Source organism: Adiantum capillus-veneris, chromosome 13 (assembly GCF_014529385.1).
Source record: "Adiantum capillus-veneris isolate H3 chromosome 13, ASM1452938v2, whole genome shotgun sequence".
NCBI classification, from domain to species: domain Eukaryota; kingdom Viridiplantae; phylum Streptophyta; class Polypodiopsida; order Polypodiales; family Pteridaceae; genus Adiantum; species Adiantum capillus-veneris.
In genome coordinates this window covers 151,951,247-151,968,119 of record NC_140943.1, presented here as the reverse complement: position 1 = coordinate 151,968,119, position 16,873 = coordinate 151,951,247, and the positions used below count along the sequence as shown (strand labels likewise).

The 16,873-nt window shown below is 43.4% G+C and overlaps 1 protein-coding gene across 1 annotated transcript in view; it reads left to right on the top strand.

Annotated features, from left to right (window-relative positions):
- SKL2 (shikimate kinase like 2) overlaps window positions 1–13,567 on the top strand; it is a 119,456-nt gene extending 105,889 nt beyond the window's left edge. Inside the window, exon 8 of the mRNA XM_086527575.1 lies at window positions 13,229–13,567. Coding sequence (XP_086383701.1) covers window positions 13,229–13,275 — 47 coding nt within the window. The 3' untranslated portion in view covers window positions 13,276–13,567. The remainder of the gene's footprint in view (window positions 1–13,228) is intronic.
- Window positions 13,568–16,873: the final 3,306 nt, after the last annotated feature.

Below are 16,873 nucleotides of genomic sequence, written 5' to 3'. Positions count from 1 at the left end.
TATTCTCTGGCACATCACCAACAAAGGGTCTTAGAAGGTTGACATAAAAAGCATTATGTATTCTCCAACCTTCTGGTAGCTTCAACCTGTAAGCTACATCGCTGATCTTTTCTAAAATCTGAAAAGGACCATAATATCGCATACTGAGCTTAGGAAACAAACTTCCTTGCCTTTCCTTTTCCTTAACCCGGCCTTTTCAAAGCGCAAAAGCACCCAATCACGAAGTGAAAATACAAGTTCACGTCGATGACGATCAGCAGCTTTCTTTTGCTTAGCTTGAGTCTTCTCGAGCAATCTTTATCTTCCTGTATGTTTCATCCATATCTTGCAGATACTTGTCTGCCTCAAATATCTTGTCCTTAGTTTGCAAAATGGGCGGGATTTTCTTCCCTCCTTCCACTATCTCAAATGGTGCCTTACATGTTGACGTACGCACAGTTTATTGAAAGCATATTCAACCAATGGGAGATGGTGTTCCCAAGTTGCCTTTTGCTCTGACACATAACATTTGAGCAGATCCAGGACTGTAGAATTTGCCTCTTCTGAGTAGTCGTCCATCAATTTGCGGATGAAACAAAGATGAGAACTTTAGCGTAGTGCCCATATTCTCAAACAATGCCTTCCAGAAAAGACTCGTCATATATGGATCCCTGTCACTGACAATTGACTTAGGCATCCCGTGATATTTAAAGATATTGCTCATGAATATCTTGACCATGTGTTTAGGCTTTATCTTCTTCCTAACAGGAATGAAATGGGCCTACTTATTAAACCTACAAATGATAGTCCAAATCCCATCATTGCCTGTTTGCGTTCTTGGAAGATCAAAGATAAAGTCCATCGCTATGCTTTCCCATGGCCTATCAGGGATCGGCAATGGCTGCAACAATCCCGGTTGCTTTTGCCTGTCAAGTTTGACTTTTTGGCAAACTAAGCATGATCTTACAAATGTGTCAATATCTTGACGCAAAGCTGGCCAATAGAAGAATGCCTCAACCCCTTTCACTGTCGCATCAATTCCACGATGCTCAGCATAAGGTGGAGCGTGACTTTCCATCAAAATCTTTGGCCGTAACTGTTTAGTGATGCATAACTTTCCATGCATCATGAGAAAGTCATTCTTAAGCATATAGTGCTCATGATGTTGCCCATCAACAAGCTAGTCATAGATCCTTGCAAAATCTGAATCTTCAGCATATTGTATCTTCATTTCGTCTAGTTCACAATGGTACGGAATTGACACTGCTGAAATTTGGGGCTTTCGTGACAACGCATTAGCCACCACGTTCTTTTTCACTTGCATATGCACAATCTGAAAATGGAACATGGACAAGATGTTTGCCCATCGCATGTGCTTCTCAGACAACTTCGTTTGTGTAAGAAAATATGGCAAGGTTTGATGATCTGTTTGGACAATAAAATCAGCCCCTAGCAGATAGTGTTTCCAACTAGTGAGAGCATGGATTACTGCCAGCAATTCTTTCTCATAGACTTGCAAGTTCCTTTCAGTCTTCAAAAGAATTCTGCTCTCATATGCGACTACTCGGCTATTCTGCATTAGTACTGCACCAAGACTATGGCCACACGCATCACACTGAACCACAAAAGGTTTCGAAAGATCTAGCAAAATGATTACCGGATCTGAAGTCAGCTTCTCTTTCAAGTGTTGGAAGGCTAAAATTTCCTTGGCTGTCCACTTGAAAGTAACTCCTTTTCCTTGCAGTGCATGGAGTGGTGAAGCAATCTCAGCAAAATTTCGGATGAACCTCTTGTAGTAGGAACATAAGCCTAGAAAGCTTCGAATGTCATGTACGGACTTCAAGTCTGGCCATGACCTAATTGCTTCCACTTTGGCGGGATCCATGCGTATCCTATCCTTTGAAAATGTGCCCAAGGAAGTGAATCTCTTCCAAAAAGAATTCACTCTTCTTTGCATTAATGAGTAGCTTGTTCTTACGTAACTCATTGAAAACTGCGGTCAAGTGATCCCTATGCTCCTCTTCGGACTTTGAGTAGACAATCATGTCATCAAAGAAGGCACCCACGAAGTTTCTATGTGGTCTAAAAATTATGTCCATCATTCTATTAAACGTGGCAGGAGCATTTGTGAGACCAAATGGCATGAGAAGAAACTCATAGAGACCAAATGTTGTCCTGAACGCAGTCTTATGGACATCTTATGGCCTAGTGCGTATCTGATGGTACCCACTCTTTAGGTCTACCCTTGTAAACAATGACGCTCCCTCAAGCCGATCAAGAATGTCATTTATTCTCGGTATGGGGAACCTGTTCTTGATGGTATTCTTATTCAAGGCGCGATAGTCAATGCACATGCGCGATGAACCATCCTTCTTCTGCACTAGGAGTACAGGCGAACAAAAAGGGGATGAACTGGGCTGAATCAGCCCCTTCTCTAAAAGCTCGTTGACCTGACTCATAATCTCTTTCTGCTGGGCTGCACTAACCCTGTATGGTGGTGTCACAAAGTGATGACGTGGCTGTACTGTTGAAACCCTAACCCTAATGGCCAAAAACCCTAAATGCTGCCAAAAAGACCCTAACTTTTGCCCTAACCTAACCCTAACCCTAACCCTAAAGGCAGCAGGGGCAGATCCCGAAAAATGCGCAGATATGATGACATGGCATTGTACGGCAAATCCCGGAAATCGCACCAGAATTTGCGGAGGCTGCTTTTCTGCGGCAAATCTGCTTTTTCTATGCAATTTCAGAGAAAGAGAGAGAGAGAGAATCTTTTGCTTTAAATTTAACAAGCTCAAGAGAGCTTGTGAGAGAAAAGAGCCTTTGCTTTATTTTCAGGCTTTTGATTTTAAGCTTTTGGGGCTCTGCTTTTGGCAACCCTTGTAAATAAATATGTGGTTTGGGCTCCCACTCTGCAGAGCATCTGGACGCAGAGCCTGAGAGTGACCCAACCACTCTTGTACCTTGAACTGAGAATAGTATAAAAAGAAATACCGAAAGGGGCGCCAGTGTTTGGGGCCAATATCTCTAGGCACGGAACTCCGCCGGGCCAGTGCAAATCTATTGTGAACTGTGAACTGTGAACTGTTTTGAAGTGGTTATTTGGTGCTATCGCGGTTGATTCTTGATTTTGAGTGTCAAGTCTGTTACAGTGGTATCAGAGCGGATTTTACTGTCTTTATAGACCATCAAAGTTTGCGCTACTTCTTATCAGAGAAGCAACTTTCGGAAAAGCAGACGCAATGGGGGAACATCTTGTCACAGTTTCACTTCCAGATTGTCCATGTTCAGGGACAGAAGAATGTGGTGGCAGATGCTTTGTCTCGAAAGCCGTTGGTTCTGGCTATTTTCGCGATACATCATAGGAGCTTCGAGGATATGGTCGACCAGTATGCCACAGATACAATTTTTGCAGACGTTTTCACACGGATACGGGATGGGGAGACAGTAGCGGGATATTCCATTCGAGATAGCTACTTGATGAGAAAAACCATGTTGTGCGTTACACAGCCGTGGAGGGAAAAGGTTATGACTGAATGCCACTGTCCACCTTTTACAGGTCACGGCGGCATTGCTACCACCATGAAAGGGGTAGAGAGATACTTCTTTTGGCCGAGACTCAAGAAGGATGTGGAAGAGTTTGTGCGCAGTTGCTTGGTATGCTAGAAGGTCAAGTTTGACAGGCATAAAGCACAGGGATTGTTACAGCCTTTACCCATACCCACCCGCCCCTGGGAAAGTATTGCAATGGATTTCATTTTTTATCTCCCGAGAACACAGAGTGGTCACGATGGTATCTGGACTGTTATTGACAGATTTAGCAAGCAGGCTCATTTCATTCCAGTAAAGAAAACAGTCAAGCCGGATCACTTAGTGAGACTGTTTGTGGCCCAGATCTTCAGATTACATGCCATGCCTGAGACGATTGTCTCCGACAGGGACCCCAGATTTACGAGTTTGTTTTGGAAGGCAATTTGGGAGAACATTGGCACGCAGTTGCAGTTCTCGTCATCGTTCCATCCGCAGACTGATGGGCAATCTGAGATTGCCAATTCAGTGGTTTTAGATTTATTAAAGTCTTATATCTCGGATCAGAAGACTCAATGGGAAAAGTACTTACCTTTGGTGGAATTTGCCTACAATAACACGATACACTCTTCAATGGGGAAGGCGCCATTTGAGATTGTTGAAGGTGTTGTGAAGGTTCCACCCTTCCTAAGCACGAAAGATAAGATTTTTGAAGCGGGTGAGTATACGCACGACTTAGACACGGCTTTTGCCAAGGTTCGCGAGGCTTTGCAGAAATCTCAAGAACGACAGAAAAAGGGCAGCGGATCGCCATCGTCGCGACTTGAAATTGAAGGAGGATGATTGGGTGCTCTTACGTTTTGAGAAGGCACTCCTGAGAAAGAAAAAAGGAAAGGAGAGGCTTTTTCCAAAGCTTAGTATGCGATACTACGGACCTTTCCAGATCTCTAAAAAGATAAATGATGTCTCCTTCCGACTGAAACTGCCTGACACTTGGAGGATTCACAATGCACTTCATGTGAGTCTCTTGAAACCTTTCAAAGGTGATGTGCCTGATGATGGGGAGCCTGATGAGCAACCCGAAGTGGAAGAAAACGAGGAGATCCTTGTTTCTGAAGAGATTTTGGCACATAAGGATACGAAGAATAAAGGTAAAGTCCGAAGGCGGTTCTTGGTTAAGTTCAAGAACTATCCTGCATTGGATGCGAAGTGGATGGAGGAGGAGGACCTAGTAGATACTCCTCAGATTGTGAAACTTTACCTCGAGGCTTTTGGTTTAGCATAGTCTACTCCAAATGGAACCCAGAATTCAGCTTGGCCGGAGATCTGGTGCAGTGGGATGCACAAGAGGGGAGTTACTCCACTCCTTTGTCAACAGATGCCTCGATTTTGATACTAGAGTCACTGATGTCTCTTTGAGCTTCAGGGATACTGCGAGCTGACAGTATTCTATTGTATGACTTTATGAAATGGAATTCCTGAATATGATACTGATTTGTTCTTGACTTCTTTTTAAGTACAGGAATTGATAGACGAAACGACTGCAGCATTTTGGTCTAATTGATCTCGAATAGACATGGTTGCAATAGGGGTTAGTCAATCATGTGATGTTCTATGATGTCTAGTGATGTCCTGTGATGTCATGTGATGTGACTGTCGATTGGTACATGTGCTAGATATGTGTTCCTAGTGCGTAGGTACTAACAGTCAGTGTCTGCTAAGACGGTTCATGGCCTCTGTTTGTTTTGCAGGCGTAATCGAGGGCGATTACAATGCTTTCAAGAGGGGGTATGTCACAAAGTCATGACGTGGCTGTACTGCTGAAACCCGAAACCCTATCCTAATGGCCAGAAACCCTAAATGCTGCCCAAAAAACCCCTATTCTGCCCTAATCTAACCCTAACTTCTGCCCTAACCTAACCCTAACCCTAAAGGCAACAGGGGCAGATCCGGAAAAATGCGCAGATATGATGACATGGCACTGTACGGCAGAGCCCGGAAATCGCGCCGAAATTTGTGGAGGTTGCTTTTCTGCAGCAAATCTGCTTTTTCTACGCAATTTTAGAGAAAGAGGGAGAGAGCTTGTGAGAGAAAAGAGCCTTTGCTTTATTTTCAGGCTTTTGATTTTAAGCTTTTGGGGCTCTGCTTTTGGCAACCCTTGTAAATAAATGTGTGGTTTGGGCTCCCACTCTGCAGAGCATCTGGACGCAGAGCCTGAGAGTGAGACCCAACCACTCTTGTACTTTGAACTGAGATTAATATAAAAAGAAATACCGAAAGGGGCGCCTGTCTTTGGGGCCAGTATCTCTAGGCACGGAACTCCGTCGGGCCAGTGCAAATCTATTGTGAACTGTGAATTGTTTTGAAGTGGTTATTTGGTGCTGTTGCGGTTGATTCTTGACTTGGAGTGTCCAAGTCTGTTACAGGTGGCCTATTCGGTGGACTAGAACCTGGCACAAGATCTATGGTGAGATCCTCAGGTCTCTTAGGAGGTAACTCCCCTGGCAAAGAGTCCGAAAAACAATCACTAAAACCACTCATAAAAGTTGACCTGTCTTTATCTACGGTAGACAAATTAGATACAACTTCAGGCACTTCTTTTGCAAAGATCAAGTACGTAGAAAGATTATTCTTTATTACAGATGAAATCGCAGAAGCAGAAACAACTGGAACAAACTCGCCTTTAAGCTTACATAAAGGACATGAGTCTTTCCTCTATGTACAAGGGTAATCTTTTTGTTGTAAGTATCCACCATAGCATGCAACGTGTAACACCATGGGATTCCTAGTAACACATCACAGCCCTCAAGTGGCATAATATGAAATTATTCTGCATCACATAGCTCTGAATGTGCAGACGAAGCTTTCCCCAGAATGGGAGTAACAGGCTCTGAATGACCTGGGCATGCCAAACCTGCTTCCCCTGTCATACCCATCTCCTCTGCATGAATGCCCAACTTTGATGCCAACTTTGCTTTTTTTTGGCCTTCCTAAGAGCTTTCCTTTCTTCAAAGGTTTTGCCAAAAAAATGCCTTTTTTGTCCTTGTCCTTGTTCCGAAGAAGATTTAGATTGTTTCTTGGACGTGTCAACTTCTTCATTGGAGGGCTTCTTTGGGGGAGGCACAAAAGGCGTTGCTGCAACATTGCCCTTGGCTGAAAATTGTTTGCCCTGGGACCCTTTCTTGTGGCTATTAAATCCATCGGAATCTCCCTTCGACAGATTGTTGGCCACTCTTACATTCTCAATCAACTGGAACATATTCATGACAATAGTCTTTGTGCAGTAGTCCCTGATTTTCTTGGTTAATCTGCAACAATACTTCTCCATCTGTTCTGAAAATGGCACAAATCTGTAAGAGGTGACTGGCAACAGTGCGGCCCAAAACTTTTTATTGTACTCTTCCAGATTCGCACACTGTTTAGCATTCAACTCGTGCCATTGTCATCACATCCACTTCAAAAGTGTTTGTCAACCATGCAGGCGCAAAAGCTGTTTGAATTGGACCCACGTTGTTGGGACTTGACCCTGGTTCAACAATGTGGTCCACCATTGAAGCGCATTTCCTTTCAAGAAAGTGGCAGCCTTGCGTATCTTTGAAGATTTCGTGAAGTTTCCTTCCGCATAAGCTGCATCGAATTGCTATATGAAGGTCAAAGCCTTCAATTGATCCTCGGTTCCTCTGAAAGTTTCAAATTTCACTCCCTACCCACCTTCCTTGTAATCCTTAGGCTGACTCAAAGGAGTCACGTTGTCATAAACAGGTGCCTGCAAAAGTGGTGCTCTATGATTGCCTATTCTAGCACTCGCATCACCTGTTTTACCTGTCGTATCTGCATTTTGGACGTATGGCTGCGAAAAACCAGCCATACCAAATTGTGTTCCAGGCACTCGAAACTGGCCATAGGCACCTTGAAAACCTGGTTGGACACCTATGTTCACGTACATAGGGTTACCCATACCTGTTTGCATTGTCCTGAACACATTCCTTGCCATATAACCTGTGGAAGGTCCCATAGCTTGAAACACTGAACCACCTCCAAAATAACCAGGATAAGTAATAGGTAATGGAAGGGTTTGACGTATAGCCTGTTCATTACTCCCTTGACCATTCACAGATGGTTCCTGTCTAGCTAAAGCAAGTTGCTTTGGATCATTGGACACCACTAGTTGCTCAACCACATGGGCTTTCTCTCGAGTATCGTGAGTCCTCTGCGCATTGGAAACCTCCTTTTCCTGCAACAGCTCAGTCATGCCCTGTGTAGGAGGTTGAAAACCCTTTGTCAGAGCCTGTAAGAACTCCTACATCCTTGGGTTGCTAGCCAACTGCTAAAACATGTCCATGCAACAACGCAGTTAAGCTCTAAACAACCTATCCTCTTCTTGAAGAGTTGAAGGAATTTTCTCTATGCCATGTGAGGAAGATTCCTCTTCAGGTACTTGGTCTCTCTTCTTTGCCATAACGACAAGCTCTTTGTTAACAGCTTTCACCCACAACAATCCACCCTGCACTTTTTGAAGAAAAAGTGACTATCCCGCCGATGGAACCATGTAACCGGCATGTACAACATAGAGGGCGGTACTATTTCAATTACCTGTTAACTTTACACAGAGCACTGAGAAGGAAAGAGAACATAGATGTGTCCAACGACTAGAATGTCACTGCGCACACGAGACCAACACCCTGTAGGCCCCAAAGACTGGCGCCCCTTTCGGTATTTCTTTATTCAATTTAAAGTAGACGATCCAGGCACTTAGTACAAGCTTTTACAAAGCTGTCCAAACCTGGCGAGGGCTGAAAACGCAGGTTTCCGACCTGATTTCAGCAGCATAACGGCGCAAAAACCCCTGTAGGTCAAAATCTAGGACAGATTCCCTCGCTATTTGGAAGCTTTCTGGTGAGCTGTCACAGAAATTCAGCGTGCTGTAATTCTCTATTTTTCACTGTCGGGTGCCCAAAAGTCTGTACACGCATCCCAAGGCTTTCACGGGGCTCCCCTGGTGTTCCCTTGCAATTTAGGTGCGAAACCCTAAACCTGCAGAAAAACATAGCAAGCTGTAATTCTCTGTATTGGATCGTTTTTCACGGAGCGAACACGCTTGCGCGTGTCCCAAGGGCTCCCGCACGCAATGGGACAGTTCCCTTGTGAATTGGACGAGGCTTCACGCGAGAAAACTCTCCAAACTCGCAATCTTTCGCGATGGAACTGTGCGTACATGTGGGGGATTAGCAGTTAGCTAATCCGGTTCCTGTTCAGAAGGCTCTTGCCTTGGCAAACACGCATAAACCCTAGAATAGTACATATTCATCTGAGTAGCCCAACTAGTGGGGCATTACCATATGTGCCAAAGGGGAGAGAGAGATGCACGAGAGCAAATCATCGCGCTTCATGAGACAGAGGAGAAGGCAAGCTTTCCATTAAAGCTGTAGACCTGCACCCACTACTCACACACAGAGTGTAGGTCACTTTCTAGTAAAAATCAGCCCTCAACCTCATTTGGGCGCCTCCTCTTGCTGAGGTGTCCTGCAGGCTGCTCTCCTCCTGCCAAGTGTCCAGTTTGCCCCTTTGAGTTAATTCCCTAGTTCCCACTCACTTATAAAGTTGTAATTTTTCGAGTGGCCCAGATTTCATTTGGCACACACAGGCTTCCATACTCATCAGAATTCAGTGCTAACTGGCTCGACCAGTTCCAGACTGACCGACTTAGACTCCCGATGTGAGAAACCCGTCGGCCGCAACCATTTCACACGGGCCATGCAATGTCCACTTGCACCTTTTCAAGGGTTCTGGGGAAAACAAGTAAAATAAATAAAAATATGTTGTACATATTTAGAGAAGGCAACAGGAAAAAAATACACTTCCTGGTAACACCATCTGCTCAAGTGTTGCTCACAAACATGTCAATGTGTGTCCAATCATAATAGTACGGTAGTTGCCAAGGCTTCCTAGGATCACCTGCCTTGAAGATAGGCACAATAGTAGACAGTCTCCAAGTCTCAGGTAGACCCTCACACATGACACGATTGAACAGAACTGCAAGAACCTCTGCCAACATATCTTTAGCATGGATAAAGTGTCTGCTACTAGACCATCATGATCATATGCTCTCCTAGTTCTCATCTTGTCAACGGCCGCCTTTACCATCTCAATGGTAAAGAAGGTACTTGTAGATGGGCACGGCTGAGGAGAAACAGGAATGGGTGTCTGTCCAGGGACCGTATATAAGGATGTTGCATATTGACCCGATATATCAGGGGAAGTAATCATTGGGGGAGGGGAGTGCTCATGAAAGAGACGACATGTCTCTCGTGAATCTCTCCTTGAGGACAACTGGTATAAGTCTCGCTCCATCCGAGCTAGGAAAGCTCGCTTCTTCCGCCGCCTTGTGTATATAAGGATGTTGCATATTGACCCCATATATTAGGGGAAGTTATCACTGGGGGAGGGGAGTGCTCATGAAAGAGACGCCATGCCTCTCGTGAGTCTCTCCTCAAGAACAACTAGTATAAGTCTCGCTCCATCCGAGCTAGGAACGCTCGCTTCTTCCGTCGCACAAGGCGCCGGAATGTTATCTGAGATTGTCTGTGATTGATGACCCCTAGAAGATCCCTCTCAAATTGTGCGCTCATCTCTTTACATTCCTGGTCATACCAATTGTTTTGAGGCATGTTCCCAGGACCACGTCTCTGATCAGGGTGAGTGTGTGGGTATGCCTCTACTGCTGCATCATGCAATGTCTCAATCAATAAAGTGGCGAGCTCCTCCACTGAGAGTCTTGGCCTTGCTGCTCTACATAGACGACCATAGATCTCCTCTGTGTAGACAGGGTCAGTCTCTGGTGTGAATGTATAGCGGGTATGTGTCCTTCTTCCTGACACTTGAGTTGTACTATACTGAAAGGAGACTGAAAATGTCAAAAGAACATGATCCACTACTACACCCACTGGTCTTGGTCCTACTGTGAGATCTTGAATGGAGGGGATGAAGCTCGGTTGTGCCATGACATAATCCATTGTGCTGGCCCCATGCCTGTGTGAAAAGTAAGTAAACCCAACTGCTGTGAGGATTGTTGTAGGCCACATTAAGTATGGCCAATCCATGTGAGGTCCCCATCTCGTCAAATATCTCCTGTACTCTGTGTATTCCTCATCCTGTGAGTGTCTTTCAAGCCCCATATATCATTGGTATCTAGCTCTCTCAATATCTCATGTGAGGTATCATAAAAAACTGTGTGATGGTTTCCCGTGCGGGGATTAAAATCCCCCAAGAGAATGATGCCACCATCTCAGGAGAACTCCCATATGTCCTCTTCTAATGTAGAGGAAGGGGAATGTCCTTTGGGTGAGGCATACACTGATGTGCTGGGGCAAAGTAACATATAGCAATGTACAAGAATCTGTCCGTCTCACCTCTCAATCTCACTCACATGTATCTTGCCTGATCATCTCTCCGAACAATGTGCAAAAGCAGCTGTAACTCCTCTCTGAATAGGACTTCTACTCCACCCGACCCTCTGCTGTGATCTTGTCTCTGCTCGTCGACAAGCTGTCTCCCACCTATATCCAAACACATGTGGTGTAATCTGTTTCGGTGCCTGGTGCGTTTCTAAGTAAAAGAGATGTCTCTCCCCATAAAGCTGTCCTCAAATGCCCCTACGTCAGGACGAAGTGACCCATTACAGTTCCATGCTGCCATCTTTAGTGTGGTCCCGTAGGTCTTGCACGGTCATGTGGAGCGTTGCTCCAATATCACCACCCTTCCATCTCGGTAAAAGGCAATCTTACCTTTTTCCCTTGCCGCTCTAATATCGGGCATTACCTCTTGCATGTGAGCAATCTGCGAGAGCGTGAGGTCATGCCCAAGAAAGATGCCCGTCTTCTTAAGAGTTGGTGTCTTCTTCAAAATGTTCTTCGCTTTCATGGAGGGGAAACGAAGAATAAGTGTCCTTTCCTCGAGGTCTCTCCATTGTTTCCACTTTTCTTATTGCCCACTCTCCAAGCTCTCGTATTTGTCGGCTCATTAACCCCCATCATAGTCATGAGTTCTTTTACTTCTTTGTCCACATTATCTTTGTTTTTAAGGCCGCAAATTGTCACATGTAAAGCATGCACCCGTTTCCTTTGCTTCTCTTCTAGTGTCAAGTTAATGATGGTGGGTGTGGGGGTTGTTTCCTTGCCTTTTCTTTTCTTGGCAACTTCGATCCATTTCTCGGCCTCATCTGCTTTTTGTTGAGTCTTTGTGATAACATCCAACCAGGAAGTCGTCATTTCTTTCTATTGTTCCTCCTCTTTGATGGCTTGCACTTGCTCTTTAATCGTGTTAAGTTCTTCAATTAGTAAGGGTTGAAGTTCTCTCTCTTCAAGTATGTTTCACGATCGCACCTGTGCAAGCTCCTTCTTGAGTAGCGTAATCTCTTCATCTTGGGCCGTCGTACGATCTTCAAGTGTGTTTATCTTGCTTTCCAGAGCCGACACTCGTTCTTCAAGTGTCTTTATTGTGCCTAGGAGGTAGCGATTAATCTTGTTAATGGTCTCGCACATTTCTTCTTTGCATTTTTGAATGGCCTGGTCCAAAGGGTCGTCCTTGTCAATTTGTTTCTTCATACTTGAGAACCGCAGTAGGAGAGGGAAAGGTAGAGGGAGGAAGAGATTGAGAGACACTATGTAGATAATTATTTCTACATTATGCATACATTTTTACGCCACATTTGTCGACCTGCAATTCTGAACCCACATCACGCATACATTTTTATTCCACACCTATCTATACTCTTTGCAGTTCTGAGAACTCTCACACTTCTACAAAAGTCTGAAAAATTTTGCAGTAATTTTTGAATTTTTGCTGAAATTCTGTGCTGAATCCTCCAAATTTCTGCAGGTTCTGAATCTGTGAGTTTCTGCAGTCACTAGCTGAATTCTCTGAATTTCTGCAGGTTCTGATGACTGCAGGGGGGACTGAGGGAGCGCGAGGAGGGGGGGGGGGGGGGGGCCGCGGGCTGAGAGAGAGAGAGAGAGAGAGAGAGAGAGAGAGTATTGTTGGTGTGTGCAGGCAAGAAAAATTTGTATGTAAGGCTTGGCTGCCGTGGTGACTGGCCGAACATCATGCCTCCTGGCTGGGATCCGTCGAGTAAGAGCTCCACAACATTGGCACCGTAACCACGCTTCTTGCGCTTTGTGTAATTGGCACATACATGAATGATGAGATGAGATGAAGCGACTAAGCAAGAATGTGTGAGAGTGAGTGCATGAGATGCAGATGAGCAAGATTCGCTCTTGTAGTTGCGCTTTACTAGAAGCCTTGGCTTGGAGCAACAGGGTTCCTGGCTCCTTCATCTTGTCCCTTTTAGGTAGCTTCTGCAATTGACTTCCTCTTGGGCATGCTTCAATTTCTCTTTTGATGCAAAGGTATGCCGAGAGAGAGAGAGAGAGAGAGAGAGAGAGAGAGAGAAAGAGGCTCTATAGCGTCCCTCAAAAAATCTACTACAATTTTGGAAAAAAAATGTAAATCTTTTTGGGACGAGAGAATATTTGGGAAAAAAAATTTGGGTCATCAGGTTAATTCGTATGTTTGCAGTTGTCTAGTAGTTTTAATAATGATTTTGGAAAAGCTAAAAAATCCTTCAAATGCCTGAAATGTATAAAGAACAAGGGTTACTAGTACTGATAATGGAAGGGTGGTGGTGGACAATTTGGAAAATTAACTATCTTGCATTATCTCTCAGGTATCTGTGACATGTGCTCTCTCTCTCTCTGTCAAGATTGCTGCTAAGTTTACCCGGTGTGAAAGACATGAACCTAGTGCACGATCACCTAGGCTCTCATCTTGTGGAGCTTGCTTGCTCTTGGGAGAGTGTCCTTTTTGTTTCTCTTGCTTGCTTAAACTATCAAGTTGGCTTTACCTCATATTTTTGAGCTAATCAGGAGTTTTTGAATCAGACTTTCCTTATAAAGCAAACCATGCATTACTGTATCATAAGAGGAGGGCCTTGTGCCAAGGACACTCCAGCCTTGCTCTTGTACGATCCTTGTTTAAGATTTTAGACTTTCATGTCTTCTTCGAACCTTGTGTAGATATGGTGTGAACTTTGAGTTCTGGAGGAAATGGTGGAAGTCCGAGTTAATGAAAAAGAAGAGCACTTGTTCATGTCCACTCAAAAAGGCGCATATATCATACCAGGAGATTAATGTTGTTAATGCACATCCATGTAAGGGCATTATTCCTCTCAAGGAATGAGCCAGCCTTGAATGAGGTGTATTAGATTCATTCAAGTTCTCTAGCGGGTTTTAGACTTGCAATTATAATAACAAGAGACAACTTTTGCTAGTATGTGGTTATACAAAGATTGCTGAGGAGGTAATCAGCAGATGGAGCTTGTTGCAAGTGATGGAATCCTATAATTGCATAGCATGAAGTTGCTTATAATAATTGTTCATACGTGGCTACCTTCTTTAGAAACCAAGCCTCTGTCATGTACTATTGTTATCTATCATTGAAAAAAGTAGGTTACTATAGATGGGTTTATCAAAGGTGGTTAAATTAGATTACAAGAGAATAGCTAGAGTAGCTCTAGGTGGCTTTACTTGGCCACTACATGCAAAAGGATCATCAAAGGTGGTCATATAAGAGTTGCAAGAGAGTGGCTAGAGTAGCTGTAGATGGCTTTACTTGGCCGCTTCACAACATGACAAGAAGATGCACTCATCAATCCACTCTTAATGGCACTACCCTTCTTAATAGACAATGTTTTGAAGGGACAATCCAAGAGAGCATAGTTTCCTAAGCTAATCAAGTGTTTCTCAAGGTGGCATACTTTGTTTTTTTTAATAATTTCTTTTCATGTTGCTTGTTCTTCTTGTGGTTGCTCTGCATTTGCTCGCCTCACAGGTATTCTCTCAAATGTATAGCAAGAAAATAAGCTCACATTATTTGGATGACTTTCTTTCCAATTAGGTTCACATTAGCTATTGTCTAGAGGGCTTTTCAAACTTCATAACGGTAATAAGGACATCTAACAATCAACATATTATTTTAACCAATTGTATTATGTAGTAGAATTATGACATTGGGTTAACAACACACTTGCACTCTTCCAAATACTTATGTTTTAAAGCTAAGCAATAATTCATGAAATTCTTAGGAGTGGTGTTGTGCAACTCGCAAAAGCTCTATGCAAGCAAAACCTAAATGTGTGATTTGTAAACATGCCATATCCATAATTATTGACCAATTTTGGGGATTTATAGAAAGCTTATTTTTTATTTTTCATGGCCCATTGTGGATATTGCATTTGTCCCATTGGTTCAAATTAGGACTAATGAGACAGTGTTAGATGGCTTTGCAAGGGTGCATATTGCACCATAACCCCACCCTTGAAAAGTTTCTTCGGTATCAGATTTTGTCCCCCCGCTCTTGAGTTGCACACTAGCCATATTTTTTCATATGGCTTATTTGGGACCCTATGGGAAAAATATGGCGATTATGTAGCATTGGTTGATGAGATGGATTCTTATTGTAATGGAATTGTGCAAGGGTGATTAATACATCGTATTCCCTATTTGTGCAATGTTTTGTTCCCATCAAATTCCATCCCCTCAAATTTGTTGTTGTGCGATTGCCATATTTTTTTCAAAGGGCTCATTCAAAACCCAATGGAAAAAATAGGGCGATTGTGCAATTACACATGACTGATGAGAAGGTGTCTGATGGAAATGAAACTTTGTAGGGGTGGGTACTGCACCAAAATCCCCACCCCCTTCAAAATTTCATTGACATCAGCGATTGTGTCTTGCCATGTTGGTCCCGAGCTACATAAATGCCATATTCTTTTCATAGGGCTCATTTGGGCCCTTGTGGAAAAAATAAGATGGTTGTGTGATATGAGATGGACCAATTGGTGTTAGATGGCAATGAAGTTTATGGGTACAAAGAAATCATGAAGATATGCAAATGCCTCAAATTTCAAGTAAAGAAGCATCCACAAGAAAATGATAATGTATAGCAAAGGGGTGTCAATGAAAATACACATCATTGAGCATCAAGGTTGATCTACGTTAACTTTCAGAACTTACATAAGAGAAAACACTCAGGTTGCACAAGACTTGGATGACGCCAGAAGTGGATACAAACACCACACATGCACTTGAGTGCTTAAGCACATCAAATCACAAAAAGATTTAAATGACACCAAATCCATCATAAATTGTAGATACCATAAGCTATTGGAGTTACCATACTTGGTTTTGAATCAACATGTGTAGAGCTCATAAGGCTTGCAATCACAAAGTGATAGATGTACCATAGGCATCGAGATAGCGAAGGAGAAACATTGAGATCTTGCAAGCACACACACACAAGGCTTGCAATCACAAAGTGATAGATGTACCATAGGCATCGAGATAGCGAAGGAGAAACATTGAGATCTTGCAAGCACACGCACACAGACACCCACAACCAAAGAACTCGCCATGGACATGGGGGCTAAAAGCTACTTCTTCTTCTTCTTCTTCATGACTCAAAAAGAAAAATGTGTAAATAACATGAGGGAAATACAATATAATGAGATAATTATGTACAAGATCTATGTTCCATCACTAGTGAGTGAGCTAGCAAGATAGGGGCCATCACTCTCAATAGATAGCCATTGGTGAGGTCTAGTTATAGTACCACTAGTGACGATCTTCGTGTTCGCTACCTCATGCCAATGATAAATGTGGTGAGAAGTCATCCAAGCGTAACATGTGTATAAAGATTGATATCTCAACATCCCCTACCAAGATCAATGCCATCTCTTGTACTTCAAGCATCACTCGAAATCACCTTAGCCTCTCTACTTGGGGCCTTTTTGTAATGTGCTCGTCTATTCTCTTATACCTAAGGTCGATGTTACAAACCAACATCGTGCCTCTAAGAAGGTGGTGGTACACCTCAATGTGCTTCATCCTTGCATGGAACACTAGGTTCCGTGCCACATGTATGTTACTAAGGTTTCCATTCCAAAGTAAGACCACGGAACCTATATGCTTAGCTCTTCAAGCAACATATGTAGCTATGCTACCTCACATGTTGCCACTGTAGCACCCCTGTACACAACCTTTATAGTTGATATGGCAAATGTAGATTGCTTCTTATTGATCCATGTAGTAGCAACACTTCAAAGAGAAAACATAAACCCAATGGTAGATCACCATACAAATTAATCACTAAACCAATATACATTTGTGTATCCATATAGATGCAACTTTGTGATAGCTCATAATAGAGTGCATTATCTAAGGCATCATTCACCTTGCTACATCTAAATGTGGCTTCCTTCCAAGTTACGTAAAGTGGCTCTCCAATTTAATTGTGAGTTGAATCCAATCACAAG